A 22581-nucleotide genomic window follows, 5' to 3' on the forward strand; every position below is an offset into this window, starting at 1 on the left:
TTTCACTAGGAACTTGTGGTTTTTATTACAGTAACGACTACTTCGTGGACAATGTCACAGCCCCTGACTATATGAAAAATGTCCTTGTCCTCACCTTGCCTCCTGAGTATTCCATCTCCAACAGCTCTTTCTCCAAAGGCACACCACAGGTTAGTTTCATGAGTATGTTCTCTTTCCTTTATCAAGGGTAAGATATTATCGTCCTATGCAAGACCCAAATTCTCAAGTAGCAATTGTTTTTTGTTTGTTTGTTTGTTTTACTCCCATTCACTTAACAAATGTAAACTGAGATAAACTCTGTGCAATAGGAAGATTACTGATACTTAAACTCGTACTAGAGGTCACTCTGCTGGGCTCTACACCAACACAACAATGCACACTCTTACACTGGAATGGAGGTGACAATGTGGGAAGATAGGAAGAAGCCCTGCTAATTTGGGGAAGTTGAAACTAAACAATGTAAAAAAAAAAAAAGTGGAGTTTCCTACATCCTAAAGCAACTTTCTGCTGTCACTGATATCAAAATTCTACCTTTAGAGATATAGATTTCTAGGTTAAGATATTGTCTTCTATTATAATTAAGTTGACCATTGTTTAAATTTGTCTAAGAGAGTCCTGCTTTATTCCTCTTACCCAGCATCTCATCTAGTTTAGCATTTATCCCAGAAAAAAAGAACCTATAATTGGACATTACATCATGGCCACCTTGTTATAATGCAGGGGCCCCCGACTCTATAGCACATTGGGCCTTGTCAGTCCCGCACCTTACTGTGACTAAATTCATCAGATGTATTCTGTCCTCAGAGTTAGTTGAGAGCAGTTCCCTCCTGGGAAGAGGAGGAAAAGAGCAGTACTGAGGACCCTGAACAAACTTGGGATGGCAAGCCCCCTGCCAGATCCAAAGAGCTATAAGGGAAGTTGGGTGCCTTGGGAAGTATCACAGTTTTTTCCTAGGTTAGCAGTTCTAAACCCTCCAAAAGACACTGAAGCCAATGAGAGGCATTTTCTTTTTATATATATTTCTAGCAAATATACTTCTGGGTGTAATATTCAGATATCATTTACACAGCTTCTAGGCTTTGGCAGAAGTATGACTCTTCACAGGTAGGAAGTACAAAATGCCCAAGTTGACAGAATTTACTTGGTCTCAGGGGGCATAGGACTTTTAATACAATCCCAACTCTGTGAAGACCACCATGCAACTGTCGAAAACTGTCTTCAAAGCAAGTTTAATTGTACCACCCAATCAAATCTGTCCCTGGACCATTCAGGGTGCTGAGGGGCAGAGAGTATTTTTACTGTTGTTCTCTTTTATTCTTTGTGAACACATTAAACTATAAGCAACATCTTTTTCTATATAAAAGCACCCAAGAATTGTGAAAATGCTGCATGCTGTTCTTCCTAGTTGAAATGATAGATTTTGCCATCCTGAGAAGAAGGTATAATTGCTTTTAGTTCCTTTCCTAAAGGCAGTGTTCCAGGTTTATTGATTCCGAAGGAAAGGCAGAATTTTGATACCAGGTTAATAAAAGACCCCTGGCTCAAGGACGTATTTTCCAAAGGGCTTCTTTAATACCATCCCTAGGGGGATCCCTGGGTGATTTAGAGGTTTAGTGCCTGCCTTCAGCCCAGGGTGTGATCCTGGAGTCCCACATCGGGCTCCCTGCATGGAGCCTGCCCCTCCCTCTGCCTGTGTCTCTGCCTCTCTCTCTCTGTGTCTCTCATGAATAAATAAAATTAAAAAAAAAACCCATACTTCTCCTTACTATCCCTTTACCTTTCCAGCTACTCTGCTGACCCCAAGAATGTTTTGCTCCAGACTCAAAACCAGAATCGCTTTGTGGGAATTCATTTTAAAGTTTTTCTTTCTCATTCAGGCAAAGAATAACTTTGCTCTTGCCTACTTGAATGGAGTCTTGCTCTTTGGACACATGCTGAAGACATTTCTTGAAAACGGAGAAGCTATTACCACCCCCAAATTTGCTCAGGGCTTCAGGAACCTCACTTTTGAAGGTACTGGTTTCCTAGGAGCAAACAACAGCAACAAAACTTAACACTTTCTACAGAAAGCTGAAGAAATTCAGGCTTCGCGGATAGACTTTGGGAAACAAAGAGGGGGTTTGGCAATAGATAGATGAACAGCTAGTTATCTTTGAACTTATTTGAAGGCAAATGCTATTGCCTAAGTTTGGGGGTTACTATTATCAATATCAGTATCCTAGTTTATGCTTTAGGATTTCAGAATCTTTTGATACCAAAGAAAGCGCATATGGCTTGGGCTTTGTACTTATGAACAAGCTCATCACAGGGTGTTTTGGGCAGTGATGTCCTGACTGTGCTTGGAGACTAGCAAGAAGAGAACTCTCTGCCATTTGATTTTGGTACTTCCATATCTCCATCCTATCCTTTAGGGACCTGGGACCCTGTGTTACCTCTCACACAACCAAACCTCTCATAACAATATCATCCCAAAGTTCCCAATACATATTCCTGACTGGGAAGTTTGGTATCTTATTGTAATTTTGATTTACATTTCCCTAATGATTAGCAATATGAAGCATCTTTTCATGTATTTATAGGTATTGGTATATGTTCTTTAGAGAATATCTCCTCAGTCCCTTGCCCCTTTTCAAACTGTTTGGTTTTCTTGTCTGGCTATTTTTTTTTTAATTTTTTATTGGTGTTCAATTTACTAACATACAGAATAACCCCCAGTGCTCGTCACCCATTCACTCCCACCCCCCGCCCTCCTCCCCTTCTACCACCCCTAGTTCGTTTCCCAGAGTTAGCAGTCTTTACGTTCTGTCTCCCTTTCTGATATTTCCCACACATTTCTTCTCCCTTCCCTTATATTCCCTTTCACTATTATTTATATTCCCCAAATGAATGAGAACATATAATGTTTGTCCTTCTCCGACTGACTTACTTCACTCAGCATAATACCCTCCAGTTCCATCCACGTTGAAGCAAATGGTAGGTATTTGTCATTTCTAATAGCTGAGTAACATTCCATTGTATACATAAACCACATCTTCTTTATCCATTCATCTTTCGTTGGACACCGAGGCTCCTTCCACAGTTTGGCTATCGTGGCCATTGCTGCTATAAACATTGGGGTGCAGGTGTCCCGGCGTTTCACTGCATCTGTATCTTTGGGGTAAATCCCCAATAGTGCAATTGCTGGGTCGTAGGGCAGGTCTATTTTTAACTCTTTGAGGAACCTCCACACAGTTTTCCAGAGTGGCTGCACCAGTTCACATTCCCACCAACAGTGTAAAAGGGTTCCCTTTTCTCCGCATCCCCTCCAACATTTGTTGTTTCCTGCCTTGTTAATTTGCCGCATTCTCACCGGTGTGAGGTGGTATCTCATTGTGGTTTTGATTTGTATTTCCCTGATGACAAGTGATGCAGAGCATTTTCTCATATGCATGTTGGCCATGTCTATGTCTTCCTCTGTGAGATTTCTGTTCATGTCTTTTGCCCATTTCATGATTGGATTGTTTGTTTCTTTGGTGTTGAGTTTAATAAGTTCTTTATAGATCTTGGAAACTAGCCCTTTATCTGATATGTCATTTGCAAATATCTTCTCCCATTCTGAAGGTTGTCTTTGAGTTTTGTTGACTGTATCCTTTGCTGTGCAAAAGCTTCTTATCTTGATGAAGTCCCAATAGTTCATTTTTGCTTTTGTTTCTTTTGCCTTCGTGGATGTATCTTGCAAGAAGTTACTGTGGCCGAGTTCAAAAAGGGTGTTGCCTGTGTTCTTCTCTAGGATTTTGATGGAATCTTGTCTCACATTTAGATCTTTCATCCATTTTGAGTTTATCTTTGCTAGGAATAAACCTAACCAAAGATGTAAAGGATCTATACCCTCAAAACTATAGAACACTTCTGAAAGAAATTGAGGAAGACACAAAGAGATGGAAAAATATTCCATGCTCATAGATTGGCAGAATTAATATTGTGAAAATGTCAATGTTACCCAGGGCAATATACACGTTTAATGCAATCCCTATCAAAATACCATGGACTTTCTTCAGAGAGTTAGAACAAATTATTTTAAGATTTGTGTGGAATCAGAAAAGACCCCGAATAGCCAGGGGAATTTTAAAAAAGAAAACCATATCTGGGGGCATCACAATGCCAGATTTCAGGTTGTACTACAAAGCTGTGGTCATCAAGACAGTGTGGTACTGGCACAAAAACAGACACATAGATCAATGGAACAGAATAGAGAACCCAGAAGTGGACCCTGAACTTTATGGGCAACTAATATTCGATAAAGGAGGAAAGACTATCCATTGGAAGAAAGACAGTCTCTTCAATAAATGGTGCTGGGAAAATTGGACATCCACATGCAGAAGAATGAAACTAGACCACTCTCTTTCACCATACACAAAGATAAACTCAAAATGGTTGTCTGGCTATTAATGCCTAATCAGATATATGATTTGCAAATATTTCTCCTATTTTCCATGTTACCTTTTTATTCTGTTGGTAATGTCTTCATGCACATAGTTTTTAAATCTTCATGAAGCCCAATTTGCCTAATTTTTTTCTTTGGTTGCCTGTACCTTTAATATCATATCCAAGAATTCACTGCCAAATCAAATGTCATGAAGCTTTTGCTCTGTGTTTTCTTCTATAGTTTTATAATTTTAGGCCTTACATTTAGGTCATAGATGCATTTTGAGCTATGTGGATATCCAATTTTTCCTGTACCATTTGTTAAAGATTGTCTTTTCCCCCAGTGAATAGTCTTGTCAGTTTTAGAAAAATCATTTGATTGTATATGTACAGGTTTATTTCTGGACATCCTATTCTATTACATTTGCTTAAATATCTGACTTTATGTTTTGGTTACTGTTTTGATTACTGTAGCTTTGTACCAAGTTTTGAAATTAAGAAGTAAGTCCTTCAGCTTTGTTCTTCTTTTTTCAAGATTATCTTGGCTATTTAGGATTTTTTGAGATTTCAGTTGAATTTCAAGATGACTTTTCCTATTTCTGCCAAAAAAAAAAATCATTGAGATTTTGACAGGAATTGCATTAAATAGATAGACGGTGTGGGTAATACAGATTTCTTAAAGATATTAAGTCTTCCAATACATAAACATGGGAGGTTTCCACTTATTTATATCTTCTCTAATTTCTTGCAGAAATGTTTTATAGTTTTTTCTGCACAAGTCTTTCACCTTGGCTAAGTCGATTCTTAAGTATTTTATTCTTTCTGATGCTATCATAAATGGAATTGTATTTTTATTGAAATATAGTTGACACACAATGTTATCTGAGTTTCAGCTATATAACAGAGTGATTCCACAAGTCTGTATTTTATTCTGTGCTTGCCGTGAGTATACTTACCAACTGTCACCATACAATCCTATTGTAGTACCATTGACTATATTCCCTACACCTTTGATTATACATTGACTCTATTTCCTCTACTTTTTACCCCTATGACTTATTCAATCCATAAATGGAGACTTGTAAATGCCACTGGCATAGTGTGGTATCCTATTCTGAATGTTCATTATTATTGTATAGAAATAAAACTGATATTTGAGTGTTGACTTGGTATCACACTACTTTGTTGAACTCTCTTATAAGTTCTAACAGTTTTTTGGCAGAATCTTGAGAATTTTCAACATTGTAAAATCATACCAGCTGTGACTTTTACTTCTTCCTTTCCAATCTGGATACCTCTTATTTTTATCTTGCCTAGGTGCTCTGCCTAGGTATTCCAGTACTATGTCTAATAAAAGTGACAAGGATGGGCATCTTTGCTTTATTCCTGATCTTAGAAGGAAAGCTTTTAGTCTTTCACCATTAAGTATGGTGTTTTCTATGGGTTTCTCATAGACAGATTTTATTGTGTCGAAGTAGTTTTCTTCTTTTCCTAGTTCATTGTGTTTTATCAAAAAAGCATATTGAATTTTGTAAAAGGCTTTCTCTTCATCAAATTGATAAGATCATGCATTTTTTCCTTCATTCTTTAATGTGGTATATTATATTTATCAGCTTTTATATGTTGAACTATCTTTGCATTCCAGGAATAAATCTCTCTTGGTTATGGTGTATACTTCTTTTAATATGCTGATAAATTCTGTTTGCCAGCATTTTGTTGAGGACTTTCATATCAGTGTGTAGTTTTCTGAGAGTCATTTTCTGGCTTTGGTATCAGAGTAATTCTGGCCATATAGAATGAATTAGGGAATGTTTCCTCCTTCTCGGGTTTTTTGAAAAGTTTAAGAAGGATTGGTATTAAATATTCTTGGAATGTTTGTAGATGGGAGCTTGGGTAGCATAGTCAGTTGAGCATCCAACTCTTGGTTTTGGCTCAGATTGTGATCTCAGGGTGATTAGATCAAGCCTCTTGTTAGGCTCCACACTCAGCATGGAATCTGTGAAAGTTTCTCTTTCTCCCTCTGCCCACCTCCCTCTCCCATCATGCTCTCTCTCTCTAAAATAAATAAATAAATCTTTTTAAAAAGAAATATTTGTAGAATTGACCAATAAAGCCATCAGATCCAGATTTTCTTTGTGTTTTGGTCAGGAGATTTTTGATTACTGATTCAATCTCCCTAGTAGTTATAGGTCTATTCAGATTTTCTATTTCTTCATGGTTTAATCATAACAAATCTTATGTTTTTAGAAACTTGTCTATTTCATCTTGGTTATCCAATTGTTTTGGTATGGAAATGCTCCTAATAATTTTTTAAATTTCTGTAGAATTGATTATAAAATCTCCACTTTCATTTTTTATTTTAGTAATTTGAGACTTTTTTTTCTTAGTCCACTTCCTTAAAAGTTTGCCAATTTTGTTGCTCTTTTTTGAAAAACCAACTTTCAGTTTCATTGATTTTTTTCTGTTGTTTTTCAGTTCTATATTTCATTTACCTCTGCTCTAATCTTTATAATTTCCTTCCTTCTGCTAGCTTTAGGTTTAGTTTGTTCTTCTTCTGGTTCCTAGATTTTTGTTTTGGATTTGTTCTTATTTTTTAATGTAAACACTTCTGTAAAGTTCCCTCTTAGCACTGCTTTTGCTGTGTCCCATAAGTTTTGGTATCTTGTGTTTTCATTTTTATTTGTCTCTAGGCTTTTACCAATTTCTCTATGATTCTTCTTTGATCCTCTGGCTGTTTAAGAGTATGCTGTTTAATTTCTACAAACTGGTAAATTTTCCAGTTTTACTTCTGTTATTTAATTTTCATGTTATGGTCAGAGAAGATATTTTGTATATTATCTATTTTTTAAAATCTATTCAGACTTAATCTGTGGCTAACATATGGTATATCCTGGAAAAGGTCTTACGTGCACTTGAGAATAAAGGTCTTATGTGTATTTTGTTGTTGGGTAGAATGTTCTGTATTTGTCTGTTAGATCTAGTTGGTGTATTGTTCAAGTCCTCTGTTTACTTACTTATCTTCCATCTTATTATTTCATCCATTATTTAAAGTAAAGTATTGAAATTTTTAACTATTACTGTAGAACTGTCCATTTCTCTGTTCAATTCTGTCAATTTTTGCTTCATATATTTTGGTAGTCTATTATTAGGTGCATAAATGTTGATAATTATTATATATTCTTGCTGTGTTGAAACTTTCATTAATATGCAGTGTCCTTTGACTCTTATAAAATTTTTTAATTTAAAGTCTATTTTGGGGGTTTCTGGGTGGTTCAATTGGTTAAGCATCCAACTCTTGTTTCTTAGTTCAGGTTGTGATCTCATGGATTGTGAGATCGAGCCCCACATTGAGCTCCATGATCAGCAGAGAATCTGCTTGAAGACTCACACACACACACACACACTTATGGCTTGTGCACGTGTGTGCACTTTCTCTCTCTCACAAATAAATAAAGCTTTTTTAAAAATAAAGCCTATTTTGTCTGGTATTAGTATATGTACCCTGCTGTCTTTCAAGTTCCCATCTGCATAGAATAGTTCAACCTATTTGTGTTTTTTAATCTAAAGTGAGTCTCTTATAGATATTATATAGAATCATTTTTTTTAAAAATGCAATCTCCTAATCTCTATCTTCTATTGGAGAATTTAATCTATGTTATATTTAAAGTAATTACTGACAGGGGAGATTTACTTTTGTCGTTTTGCTGTTTGTTCTCTATTGCCTTATAGCTTTTTGTCTCACTTTTTGTCTCATTTTGTTTCATCTTCTTTTGTGTGTAATTGGTTTATTTGTAGTCAAACATTTGAATTCCTGTCTTATTTTTTTGTTCATATTCTTTAACTATTTTCTTTGTAGTTACCATGGATATTATAGTTAAAACCCTAAGGTTATTACATTCTAATTTGACTTCACATTAGTTTAACTTTGATATCCAAAAACTCTACTCCTTTAAGACATCCATACCCACCTCTTTCAGACATTGATGTGGCAATACATCTTTATACGTGTGTGTCCAAAAACACAAACTAATGATGTTTTAAGCATTAATCTCTTAAATTATGTCAAAAGCAAAATGTAGAGTTACAAACCACAGTTACAATAATGCTAGTTTTTAGACCATTTTTAAAAACACATTCATCTCTTAAATCCTGTAGAAAACAAGTGGAATTACACATCATTTTTATATTAATGCTAGATGTTATAATTGCCCATATATTCGCCTTTCCTGAGATCTTTATTTCTTCATATGGCTTCAAGTTGTTGTCCAGTGTCCTTTTATTTCAACCTGTAGGATTACCTTAAGCATTTCTTGTGGTGCAAGTTCAGGTGGTTACACTCTCTCAGCTTTTGTTTATCTTGGAATGTCTTACTTTCCTCCTCACTTTTGACAGAAGGATTCATTGGATAAAGAAATCTTGGATGAAAGTTTTTCTTTTGGCATTTTGAATATATCATTCCACTGCCTTCAGACCTCCAAAATTTCTTTTTTTTTTTTGATCTCCAAAACTTCTAATGAGAAGTCTGCTAAAAATCTTATTGAGTATCTCTTGCATGTGACAAAGTACTTCTCTCTTGCTTTTAAAATTGTTTTTTTTAATTTTTTTAAAATCCAATTTAATTTAATTAACATATATTGTATTATTAGTTTCAGAGGTAGAAATCAGTGATTCATCAGTTGCATACAACACCCAGTGCTCATTACTTCAAGTGCCCTCCTTTTATTTTCAAGTGCCCTCCTTAATGCCCATCACCTAATTACCCCCATAACCCCATCCAATTCTCCCCCAGCAACCCTGTTCATTCCCTATCGTCAAAAGTCTCTTGTGGTTTGCCTCCTTTTCTATTTTCATCTCATTTTATTTTTCCTTCCCTTCCCCAGTGTTCATCTGTTTTGTTTCTTAAATTCTACATATGACTGAAATCATATGTTATTTGTCTTTCTCTGATTGACTCATTTTTCTTAGCATAATATCTTTTAGTTATGTCCATGTCATTGCAAACGGCAAAATTTAATTCTTTTTAATGTCTGGTTTTGACAGTTTGATTAAAATGTGTCTCAGTATGGCTCTCTTTGAATTTGTTTTATTGGAGTTTATTGAGCTTCTTGGATATTTATTCATGTATTTCATCAAATTTGAGAAGTTTTGGGCATTATTTCCTTAGATATTCTCTCTACTGCTTTCTCTCTTCTTATTTATTCTTCTTCTGGGACCTCCACAATGCATATGGTGGTCTGCTTATGGTGTTACACAGGTCCCTTAGGCTCCGTCCACTTCAATTTTTTTTTCTGTTCCTCAGACTTGATAATTTCCATTGTCCTATCTTCAAGTTCACTGATTCTTTCTTCAGCCTGCTCAGATCTGCCTTTGAATCTTCCTAGTGAATTTTACATTTCAGCTATTGTGTTTTTCAGTGCTAGAATTTCCTCTTGGTTTCCTTTCCAGGTTTTCTCTCTCTTTATTGATATTTCCATTTTGTTCATATATCATTTTTCTGACATTATCTATCTCTTCCTTTAGTTCTTTGAGCACCTTTAGGACAACTGTTTTAAAGCCTTTGTCTATTAGATGCACCATTAGGTATTTTTCCTGGATTGTTTCTGTTGATTTATCTATTTTTTCTTTGGCTACACTTACCTGTTTCTTTGTCTGCTCTGTGATATTTGTTGAAAACTGGATATTTGAATCTAATAATGTGATAATCCTAGAAATCACACTGTAAATGGGGAATTTTTACTAGTTTAGTAAAATTCTTAGCAAAAACTTTTCACTGATAATTAAAAGGACTCAACTGGTGATTACATTTTCATCCTAAATGCAATGCAAACATTTTCCCTTCTAACTAAATACTAAATAGCATCTCTCTTTAAAATATCCATCAGAGATTTCAAGGCCAAGAGCCAATGGGTATTTTCTCTGATTAGTTCATTGAGATAATTTTTCAGTAAAAGAGATCAATTTTAACCTATTTTGTACCCTCTGTAAACACATAACTGTTTTTTTCATCAAAAGTAAAAAATATCCTCCAACTCTTTCTGATTTTGCCCTAGGGCATGCAGGTCCTGTGACTTTGGACGACTGTGGGGATATTGACAACACTATGATGCTTCTGTATACTTCTGTGGATACCAATAAAGTATGTCTGACTTCTTATCAGGAACTTGGGGTGAAGTGATAGCAAAGGAATTAGAGAAGTTGTTTTCAAAATAGGCAAGTTATCTATTTCAGAAACACAATTATGACCTACTTAGGACTGTATTTAAGCATTTTAACCCATACCTTATTTAGAATGTCCACACTCTTTTGACTATATATAAAATACCCACCCAGAATACATTGATATAAAGACCAGACTATTGATGGGATAACAATGAGAGAATGACAGTTCTCTCCTAAGGATTATTTATTCATTTCCACAGATAAAAATTTCAATGAAACATTCCCTGTTCTCTCAATCTGAGGTCATGAAAATCATTGTGTAATCTTTCTGACACATATAAACAGTCCTATAGTCTCATGCTTTTATTCACATTCTATATCTCTTTTCTCCTTACCTACCTACAGAGGTTCTTTAAAGAGAGTGGGTCTTAATTCTCTATGCCTCCAGTGCTTAGCTTCTTATATGGCATATAAGTTGATTGATAAGCATTTAATTTAAGAACAAAACATCTGTCTTTATGTCACCCAAAGTTGTGCCCATCACAAACTGTAAAAGCCACTGTTATAGCCAACCAAATGGTCTATAGAAAGTTTTTTTCTTTAATATTTTGTGTCCTGACATAACTAGAAATCTAGGAGAAAAGGTTACTCATTTTTTCATATGATTTTCCCAAGTGATTATTATGATATCTTTAAGCCATATATTCAGTGTATTTTGACTTTATTTGTTTGTTTGTTTGTTTATTTATTTATTTATTTATTTATTTATTTAAGACACAGAGAAAGGCAGAAACATAGAGAGAGAAGCAGGCTCCTCACAGGGAGCCTGATGCGGGACTTGATCCCCTGACTGGGCATCACACCCTGAGCCAAGGGCAGATGCTCAATCACTGAGTTACCCAGGTGCCTCATGTATTTAGTGTATATATATTGATTCACTTTCTCAAAGATATCTGTAATGGAAAATGTGGAAATCTAGAGGAAGGATTTCAGATTGAGGAAGTTAAACCAGAAATTTGGAGACAGTACCTCAGAAAAGTACTCCACAGTTTTCAGTTACTATATAAACCTTTAATATAATGATATATTTCACATAATTTTCATAGGAATACCTTTTAAAAAGTTTCATCAGTGCTCAAATTATTATAGTAACTACAAAGATAATTATACTCCTCTCTAAATTATTGGTACTTGGAATGGTGCTCTTGGAGAGAAGCAAATATATGTGGTAAGATCCTACATCAGCCTCATAATTGCTCCTCAGTATGAAAAATGTACTATGCACTATTTGGGTAGGAGTTACTGGTATGATCATAAAGTAGTGTATGATCATAAAGAAACAAAAATAATTGACCCACCTGGGGCTTAAGTCTACTTTCAGGCTGTGAACCAATAAATGAAGACTAACTAGCAAGCTCCTGGCTGCTAAATATTACCTTGTTTCACTGAGAATTGTTACTATGAAATTCAAATGTCATTGAGCAGGACAATTTCATCAGAAGTCATTCTAAAATGTCTTTTTCTTTTCATCCTTCTTCTTTTTCATGCCCTGACACAGTACAAGGTTCTCTTGACCTATGACACCCATATAAATAAGACTACCAGAGTGGATAAGAGACCCACATTCATCTGGATGAACCACAAACTCCCTAATGATATTCCAGGCCAGGGTAAGATGTCCTTTAGTGAATTTTGTTTCCCTGAAGTTGCTTTTCAGGTAAGATAAGTACATTCTGTGGTTTATGCAATTAGCCTGTGTTTTCATTTGTTTTGTTTGTTGCCTGAATTTGCCAGGTTGTAAAATGTGGACTTTACTTCCCTGCCCAGTGAACGATATTACAGTTCTGATTAAATGCTGAAGATATCTCTATTCTAATTTAGCTATACCTATCTTTAATATGTGTCTTACCTGACCACTGAGAAAAACTATCCTATAGAAAACTAGGTTTGACAATTGGCAACATGAACATAGAGAGATGTATTCTTAATGCCATGTATTCCATTTTATTGCAATAAATTCAAAATATGCATATTTCAGCAAGGAACACAAGATGCCATCAGCCATCAGTTATTAGTGAGTCAAAAGTCTCCTCCATTTCCTCATAGGATACATACTTGGGTTATATGATGGCTACTCACCTACTTACAATGAAGTCCTATCATGTTATGGAAAGCCCTAACATGACCAGGACTTCACTCATGCAACTTCTGATGCAACCATATAGCATTGGCCATCACTGGACAGGGCCAGCCAAGTATCTCCTGAGCAACAAGGTCTCAAGACAATCTGGCTTAGCCAAGGCTTACAACAATGAATAGTAAGTTATTCCACATTATTAATTTATATCTAGAGAAAAAAGTTTAAATTTGAACAAATATTTATGCCCAAAGATGCAAAAAAAGTGGAAGTGACATTAATAAAATTATTTAGCAAATGATGATATAATCCCTAAATGGAGGATCATAAGCCAATTAAAATAATTATTTACAAAGAATCTTAAATGATGTAGGAAAACTCATGAGGTAAATTAAGAGGAAAATAAACAGCTTTTTTATTTAATGAGATTCTAACTTTGTAAAACAATATTAGAAATAGATTGTAAAGAAATATGCTAAAATGTTAACAGTGGTAGCTGCCTCTGAGTAATGATAGTAGGAGTGGGTTTTTTTGTTTAATTGGGGTTTTGTTTTGTTGTTATTTTATATTTCTTCTTAATTTTTTCCATAATGAGTCTGTATTAATTTTATTTTAGTGGGTTTTTTTGTTTAATTGGGGTTTTGTTTTGTTGCTATTTTATATTTTTTCTTAATTTTTTCCATAATGACTCTGTATTAATTTACCATTTTTAAATATTAAAATATAAACTAGAAATATTTCTTTCCTTGCACTTCTATCACCAAAAACTGAGGTTGATATGACTTAAAAAGTTCTGGTTTGATGTACTTGCTTATATTAAAGCTCCTACTATGCTTTCAGTCCACTTACATTCCATAGGTCAAATATGGTTTAAAAATTATCCCATCTTTAAAAAAAAAAAAGTGGGGGGACGCCTGGGTGGCTTAGCGGTTGAGCGTCTGCCTTTGGCTCAGGGTGTGACCCCGATCCCAGGATCGAATCCCATATCGGGCTCCCTGTGAGGAGCCTGCTTCTCCCTCTGTCTAATGTCTCTGCCTCTTTCTGTGTGTCTCTCATGAATAAATAAATAAATCTTAAAAAAAATAAAAAATGATCCCTGTGTTTTTACTCAATAACCATCAGCAGGTGACTAAAGCAGAGAGGGAAGTGGGAAGTGAAATTCCCATTCTTCTAAACAATAAGAAATCTTGAACTGATTTCAGATTTACTGCTATTATTGCTTTTTAAATTTGATTTCTTTTCATTAGCAAGCTTTTTAAAGATTATCTCTAGAACCATCTGCAAGTTTTCTAGGTTTAAACCAAATTTACTTTTGAAATATACCTGTTTTCTCATGTATTTCTGTAACTCTCTACTTTTTTTGTAACTTTTTGAATTACATTTTTTTCTTTTCCCTTAATTATAGCGCTTAGTGACAATGTTACTTTGCGTCTTTAATATATTTCTTTAAGAGTTTTTAGTTATTTTTATGCAATAAGAGTACTGTGCTTTGTAAAATGCTCAACTTCTCAAAAAGTAATTTTTGAGAGAGCTCTCATTATTTACCCAAAAGAGATCACATTAAATATTTATATTATATTATTCATATTACAGGGACGTTGTTATCATTCCGAGCAACTTCACTTCATCCTCATTTAATCAGAGAATTCAGTTAGCCAGAGCTTTTCATTACTCAACTGTTACTACATGTATTTTTTTAAGATTTTACTTATTTAATCATGAGAGACACACAGAGAGAAGCAGAGACATAGGCAGAGGGAGAAGCAGGGTCCCTGAGGGGAGCCTGATGTGGAACTCGATCCTGGACCCCAGGATCACAACCTGAGCTGAAGGCAGACACCCAATGGCTGAGCCACCCAGGCGTCCTTCAACTGTTACTACACTTAATTGTAACCTTTATAAATTAACTCAATTTTTCAGATAGCATACAAATAAGATATTCATATGGTCTTTTATCTGGGGACACAATTGCCCTCTAAGTAACAGAATGTTTCATCTGGAGATACCATCATCACTGTCCATTCATTCTACAAAGATTTACTGAATTTTAGGCAGTGTTCTAAGCACCTGGGACACAGCAATGGACAATGCACATTTGTTTCTGCTTTTATCCACACCATCATCATCTGCCTCCTGGGTTACAATAACATCCACCTGACTTCCTGCTTCAGGCCTGCTGTTCACCTCCAGTCCAACCAACATTGTCACCAGAATGAAAACATGGATCCAGTTATATTACACTATTCCTAACACTCACTTGGCAGTTCCACTTTACTCCAGTAACATCCAAATCACTTATTTTTTATTTAATTTATTTATTCATTAGAGAGGGAGCAGGGAGCCTGATGTGGGACTCGATCCCAGGATCCCAGGATCATGCTCTGAGCCAAAGGCAAATGCTCAACCTCCTGAGCCACCCAGGCATCCCCCCAAATGACTTATTATAGTACAAAATGCCTATGATCTTCCTACCTCTCCAGCCTTATCTTTCTTCTTACCTGAAATCCCTTCCCCATTCCTTCAATTTCCACCCACTTCCTTAAAAAAGAAAGAGGGAGGGTCTTGCAAATTCATGCCCCCGTGTCCTTAGTGATGATACTACCTCTGATGAAAATGTATCACTCCCCCATATGACTGGTAAACACCCGCTCATCTTCAACATTTAACTTGGATTTCATTTTTCTTAACATCCCAAAAGGCTACTGATCTTGCCTACGTCCCACCAGACTTCTAGCATAGAATTTATATCATATTAAGATTTTATTTATTTAATCATGAGATTCACACAGAGAGGGGCAGAGACATAGGCAGAGGGAGAAGCACGGTCTCTGAGGGGAGCCTGATGTGGGATTCGATCCCAGGACCCCAGGATCATGCCCTGGGCCGAAGGCAGGCGCTAAACTGCTGAGCCGCCAGGGATCCCCAAATCTATTCTTTTTTTAATTTAAATTCACTTAGTCAACAGAGTACGTAATTAGTTTCAGATATAGAGTTCAGTAATTCATCAGTTGCATATAACACATCTTATGTGTTAATGCCCATCATCCATTTATCCCATCTCCCCTCCCACCTCCCCTCCAGCAACCCTCAGTTGGTTTCCTATAGTTAAGAGTCTCTCAAAAAATAAAAATAAAATAAAATAAAGAGTCTCTCATGGTTTGTCTCTCTGATGTCTTCCATTTCAGTTTTCCCTCCCTTCCCCTATGATCCCTCTGTGCTGTTTCCTATGTTCCACATGAGTGAAACCATATGATAATTATCTTTCCCTGATGCACTTATTTCCCTTAGCATAATACCCTCCAGTTCCATCTATGTCGATGTAAATCGTAAGATTTCATCCTTTATGATGGCTGAGGAATATTCATCTATATACCACATCTCCTTTATCCATTCATCTGTTGATGGACATCTGGGCTCTCTCCACAGTTTGGTTATTGAGGACATTGCTGCTATAAACATTGGGGTGCAGGTGCTCCTTCAGCTCACTACATTTGTATCTTTGGGGTAAACACCTAGTAATGTAATTGCTGGGTTGTAGGGTAACTTTATTTTTAACTTCTTGAGGAACCTCCACTGTTTTCCAGAGTGGCTGTACCAGCTTGCATTTCCACCAACAGAGGCATCCTTCCCAACGTTTGTTGTTTCCTGACTTGTTAATTTTAGTCATTCTGACTTGTATGAGGTGGTATCTCATTGTGGGTTTGGGTCTATTCTTTATTCACATCTGCCCAACACAGTGCCAAGGAAGGAAGGAAGGAAGGAAGGAAGGAAGGAAGGAAGGAAGGAAAATATGAGATAACTCTAAATCCGTTTCTACTCAGCACTAATCCACACTGTGTTAACTTTAGTCAATTTACTTCTCTGAGTGTGAGTTTCTTCCTTCTTCAAATCAGGAGATTTGTTAACTGATTCCAAGATTTTTTCCAACTATTATATGATATGAACTCATTCTACCACCACTACAAATCTAATAAGTAGTATGTATAACCACAGCAGCCACCAGAAGGCAGCAGAAGCTTAACCTTTGAACCAATGTAATATTGTGACTTGATTAACTCAAGCAAAACCAAAAAGTATGTTGAATTAACAACTGCTATACTTAAATAGTATACAGTATATTTAAATATCATAAATATACTTAGTGCAGTGAGATGTGCATGCTGGGGGGGGCAGATAGGAATTGAGATGCGGGAGGACCCAGCAGCCAGAAGGTTCCCTAATCCCTCCAGTTCATGCTCTAATCTAAGGGATGTTTAATTCCAGTACACTGATGAGTAGAGTCAATAAACAGAATTGTATTTCTCATATCGACTTTGAGAGTGATGGTAATGGCAAGGGTGGTGGGGTGATAGGAGTGATGTTCACAGTAATAAACAGGATTCACACATTTGGATATGTCCATGCAAACCCAAGTACTAATCTATTTCTGCCCTGATGAGAAGAGAAATCTAGAGCTCACATTTTCACTGTTACCAGTTTCCCCATAGAAGAAAACAAGATAACAAACAGAGGCAAAGTCCTATGTTAGCAAAGCATAAATTGCTCAAAGTCATCCCCTATAGAAAGCCTGGAGACATTTTTCGTGAAGGGAATTCATACATATAATTTTAAAATCCAATAGTAAAAATATTCATAATGGAACGTGAGTGTGCCTGGTCCCGTCTCTGTCAGTTCTGATCTCTCAGTCACTCTGCCTTTAGTTTGCTGCATATTTCTAAATAATATCCATATATTTCTTGATTTATAAGTTTTGGATGTTATCTGTTTATTTCTTGTATTGAAAGAAGATTTAGTTCATCTTCACCAGCCCTACTTTTTTCTAGCCTTTTCTCAATATAGTCCTATCTTTTTGTCAATACATTTATTGGGTGCTTTTGTAATTTTAATTAACATGCATAAGTTTCTAGTATTGTTCTACCAACTACATTGGAAATTTCCTGGGGCACCTGGGTGGCTCAATTGGTTAAGTGTATGTTTCCGGTTCAGGTCATGATCTCCGGGTCCTGGGATCGAGCCCTACGTTGGGCTCTCTGCTAAGCAGAGAGTCTGTTTCTCCCTCTTCCTCTGCACCTTGCCACCTCTGACTCATTCTCTCTCTCTCTTTCTCTTTAAAATCTTAAAACAAAACAATAAGCTCTTTGCTTCCCAGCTAGGTAAGATGAATATGTTACTGTCTCTATCCTTCCTACCACCTCATTTCTACCTCCCAGATTCTCCTTCATTTTTCTTTAATTTTTCATAGCTGATAATATTTATTTGGTAGCCATATGAAGCCCTGTGTTATTTACCCACAAGTTATTCTCTAAGTTGTAAATTAATAAACATTTTCATCATTATTATTTACAAAAGTGAAATAGCACTCTATTGCTTAGAATGCATTCCAGGTTCATTCCTGAACTCACCAACTTCCTATTCTAATAGGAATCCATTGTGGCATATACAAACCATGACTTTCTTGTACAGTTTTATGATTGTGGTTGTCCTTCTCAGGCTAGGTTTGTTCCTCTGCATATTCAGTTTCTGTTTCAATGCTTCCTTAGGCTGATCTACATTTTCCTGAATTCCAGTTACCCCTCTGCGAGTCCCTTAAATCCCTCCATCTTTCCAAATCCACCTACATACTTGTACTTTAATAAATAAAATCACTTACATCTTTCATTGACTTCCCTCAATGACCTGGCAGCACTTGGAAAAGACCATCAGGCAACACCATCATTTAATATTCCACAGCGACTGACTTTTCCTCGGATTTGTGCTTGGTATTAAAAAATAGTTGACTCTGGGGCACCTGAGTGGCTTAGTTGGTTGATTGACCAACTCTTGCTTTGGGCTCAGGTCATGATCTCAGGGTTGTGAGGCCGAGCCCTGCGACCGGCTCCACGCTCAGCAAGTGGAGTCTGCTCATCTTTCTCCCTCCCTCCACTTGCATTTTCTTTCTTTCTCTCTCGATCTCTCTCTCTCAAATAAATAAATTACTTAAATCTTTTTTTTTAATAGTTGGCTCTTTCTTCCTCTGTGAATTATCCTTAGTTATATTGGTTTCAAGGACATCAGATGGGTTTCCCACCAAAATTATTTATGTACTTAGGTTCTTGTAACAGTTGGTGATTCCCATAAGAAATGTAGCATGCAGACTATAGCTGAAATTAAACCACTTCCCCTGGCACATTCCAGGCAGTTTTCTTCAGAGACCACAGATACTGGACCTATATTACCAATGAAGAGATTAATAAAAGATAAATGTTTTCAAAAGGTCTCTCCTTTTCCCTTCTTCAAATTAGATTATACAACTAGAATCTCTGAAATGTTTTATCTTCTTTTCAAAGATCCTTACTAATGCATTTTTCACTGTCTGTTCTGCCACAGGCCCTCAAATCCTGTTGATTGCAGTCTTCACCCTCACAGGAGCTGTGGTTCTTCTTCTGCTCATTGCTCTTCTGGTGCTGAGGTACCTACCACCACCTTTGTCTTGCTGTGCTCATCATCCAGAGAGCAGGGAGGGGAGAAGGAGAAGTCTGATGTTATCAATGATAATGTACATTCACAAGAAGTACTTTAGATAGATCTAAGATCATGATGGCATTCTGCATCAAATACTACATCAAGGGCAGAATAGTATTGAGTGGACCAATTGGAAACAACTGAGCTCATATCTATCTCAGTTCTGTGACTGACTAGTTGTGTGGTTTTAGTGTATTATTACATGCTGCTTAATTTCAGTATCCTCTTCCAAACTGTCCTGAGAACTTGAAATAAAGTGTATATAGTGAGTACCATATAATAGGCATCCTACAGGTAGAAACAGCTATTCTTCTGTTTTATTGGTATTTTCTAGGAAATTTCAAAGTCTCTATGTTATAGAGTGTTCAGGCTGGAAAAGTCCTTAGAAATCATCTACTTCAAACCTCCCATTTTAGCATGGGGAAAGAGACCCAGAAAACCAAATGGCTTGTCTGAAGTCACATCACCAGGTAGTTGTATGGACAAAACTAGCACTCAAGTCTTCTGACCATCAGTTTCATGGTTGTTCTACTCAGTTTGGACAGATAAAGTGCCCAGTACAATGTTAGAGACATAACTATATGTCTATACTCAGAAATATTTGTTGAATATATAAATGAATGAGAGAATACCATACTACCCTAATCTGTGTATGTTAAACACATACAACCTGACATTCTATTATATTGTCAGGATCACCCTCATTTCCTAACTGAACCAGACAACAATTTTTGTATCCCTTTGTATCACACACTTTGATCTGTATAGCACTTTCCTTTCTCATGAGAGAGTCCAGTTTGTTGTATGTCAGTTAAAGGTTTCTACAGGAAAGAAGTAGATTGTTCTGTTCAGTCTGAAGGCAGAACTTGACTCCTGTGACTCTTTGTTACCCCAAATTTGAGCTATATGTACACATATACAGTGTATGATAGCCATTTAGTTGAAGGTAACCAGAAACCAAAATTTGAGGAGAATAAAGCCAGTCAACAGCAAGGCCACAGATGTGGCTGTTGTCCTTCAGAAACCAAGTCCACCTTAAGATAGGGTGAAATCACAAGGTAAGAGACCATAACAGGTAGAGACAGGCAGAGACAGGCTTCTCAATGGCCAGAGCGACAGTGTGTCTGCAAGGAAACCTGGTAGACAGATGTTATTGTTATAGCTTTCTATTACAACTGCCTACACAAGAAAAGTAGTGAGTGATTTATGGTATCTTGTGATTCAATATGATTCATTTTGAATGGCACTTGCCTCTGTTGTGTCCCAAGAGTCTTTTGGAAGGCAGAGAGGAAAGCCTATAAGGCTACAGGCCTTCTTTGCCCCTGGTTTTAGGATCATAATCATTGGTCAATAATATGATATTTTAGGGATCCCTGGGTGGCTCAGCGGTTTGGCACCTGCCTTTGGCCCGGAGTGTGATCCTGGAGTCCCGGGATCGAGTCCTGCGTTGGGCTCCGGGTATGGAGCCTGCTTCTCCCTCCTCCTGTGTCTCTGCCTCTCTCTCTCTCTCTCTCTCTCTCTCTCTCTCTCTATGATAAATAAATAAATAAATCTAAAAAATAATATGATATTTTATTTAATACAGGAATAGTCAGAGTTAGATGCAAGCATAGGAAGAAAAACAGTCATTTCTGCTTAGACGACATTAAGAAAGGCATCACAAATGACCTAAGAAGTTTGTCAAATAACCACAAGCAAAGATAAACTCAAGAAAAAATAGGTCAATGGAAACATTCAGATTCTAGAACTAGATACAGCAAGCATGAGAATTTGAAATATGCTAGAGGTGACATTTACAAGTCAATTGGGAAATGATGGTGGCACACTAGGCTTGCAGCATGGAAAAAATGAAATTAAAATCCTACCTGAAATCATACATAAATATAGAGTTCATTCTATATGGACAACAAATGGAATAAAGACTTAAATGTGAAATTCAAACTTCAAAACTTAGAAGAAATTAGTAGAAAAGGACTTTATTATCTCAAGTAGGAATATACTTCTCAGTTAATATAAAAAAATAAGTCATAGAAGAAACTAAATAAATGTGGCCATAACAAAAATGAAATGTTCTATACAACAAAGTTAAAATAAGCAATGAACTAGAAGAGAGTATTTGCAACTCAAAAGGACAAAAGATCTGTTTTACAGAATATAAAAGGAACTCATATAAATTATGACGTATCGGCAAAACTATGAATGAATATATAACTATATATTCTATAAAATAGCTTGAAAGTATTTGAAAAGATATTGGATCTCTCTGTAATAAAAAGAAGAAACACAAAACAATAACTAAACACGATTTCACATACATCATAATGATAAAAAAAAAAAGTTTAATAATACCAAATGTTAAGTATGGAAGAAATGAGACTTTTCATGTTGGGGAGGTTTAAGTGGTATAACCATTTTGGGAAGAGCTTGGTAGTACCTGTAAATTTTTAAGTGTTTCCTGTAACCCAAGAATTCTGCTTTATCTGTACTATCTGGAGGAAACACAAAAAAATTGACATTTTGAATGCCAAAATACCATGTTGCATTTTCTCTGTGCTTTTCTATTTTCTTTATATACATATTTCTTAAAGCCACAAATGCATAAGTAGAACTGGCTTGTTTAGGAATCTGGTGTATTCTCTGGTGGCTTAAAATTTAATATATTTTCTTTTCAAAACTATCCATTTTAAATTGTCTGTTTTTTCCTTACTCTTTCCATGTCATCAGTTGAAATTCTCTATAATAGTGAAGGGCTGCCTTAGTGAAGAACCTGAAAAAATGACATGGAAAGAAAGAAAGAAGAGAAAGAAAGGAAAAGATAAACAACCATCAGAAATCCTTAAAGCTGACCTAATGGTCAGCATTCATCAGTCTGGAAAACATGGAGTCACACCATTGGGCTAATATCTCTCACCACATACCTACCTGAGAATATCAGGGTTCTAAATTTCTCTTAGTGTTCAGAAGCTAAATGACATGAGTGTTAATAAAAATGTATTGACTGCTTCTATTCCTTTCACAGAAAATATAAAAAAGAATATGAACTTCGTCAGAAAAAATGGTCCCACATTCCTCCTGAAAATATCTTTCCTCTGGAGACCAATGAGACCAACCACATTAGCCTGAAGGTAAGGCAAACGTCACCTGTTGAAGAATGCTAGAGCTGATGCAACTTTCCAGGTATTTGACAAGACAGGTAGCATGGTTAAGAAATGGGCAGAGCAGGGATCATTTGCTTGAGAGTCTAAGACAGACATTTTCTAATTCTCTGCTTCCCATCTTTCCATTGATCCTCCAGTGCCCTAAATGTCAGCTAGTTGATCAATGAACACTCCAATGGAGGCTGAGATTTGGTGCGTTACTCATTCTTTGCCTCTGACCCA

At 36.2% G+C, this 22581-nt stretch overlaps 1 protein-coding gene and 1 long non-coding RNA gene across 7 annotated transcripts in view; one reads left to right on the plus strand and one right to left on the minus strand.

The window, feature by feature from the left end:
- GUCY2C (guanylate cyclase 2C) overlaps positions 1–22581 on the plus strand; it is a 73050-nt gene that overhangs the window by 16422 nt on the left and 34047 nt on the right. For both annotated transcript variants that reach the window (XM_072798940.1, XM_072798939.1), the window contains exons 7-12: positions 32–149; positions 1878–2013; positions 10455–10540; positions 12122–12233; positions 19067–19148; positions 22221–22326. In XM_072798940.1, coding sequence (XP_072655041.1) covers positions 32–149; positions 1878–2013; positions 10455–10540; positions 12122–12233; positions 19067–19148; positions 22221–22326 — 640 coding nt within the window. The remainder of the gene's footprint in view (positions 1–31; positions 150–1877; positions 2014–10454; positions 10541–12121; positions 12234–19066; positions 19149–22220; positions 22327–22581) is intronic.
- LOC140617453 (uncharacterized) overlaps positions 1–22581 on the minus strand; it is a 143209-nt gene that overhangs the window by 10847 nt on the left and 109781 nt on the right. The gene's annotated exons all lie outside the window — the stretch shown is intronic.

Source organism: Canis lupus, chromosome 25 (genome assembly GCF_048164855.1).
Source record: "Canis lupus baileyi chromosome 25, mCanLup2.hap1, whole genome shotgun sequence".
In the NCBI taxonomy this organism is placed as follows: domain Eukaryota; kingdom Metazoa; phylum Chordata; class Mammalia; order Carnivora; family Canidae; genus Canis; species Canis lupus.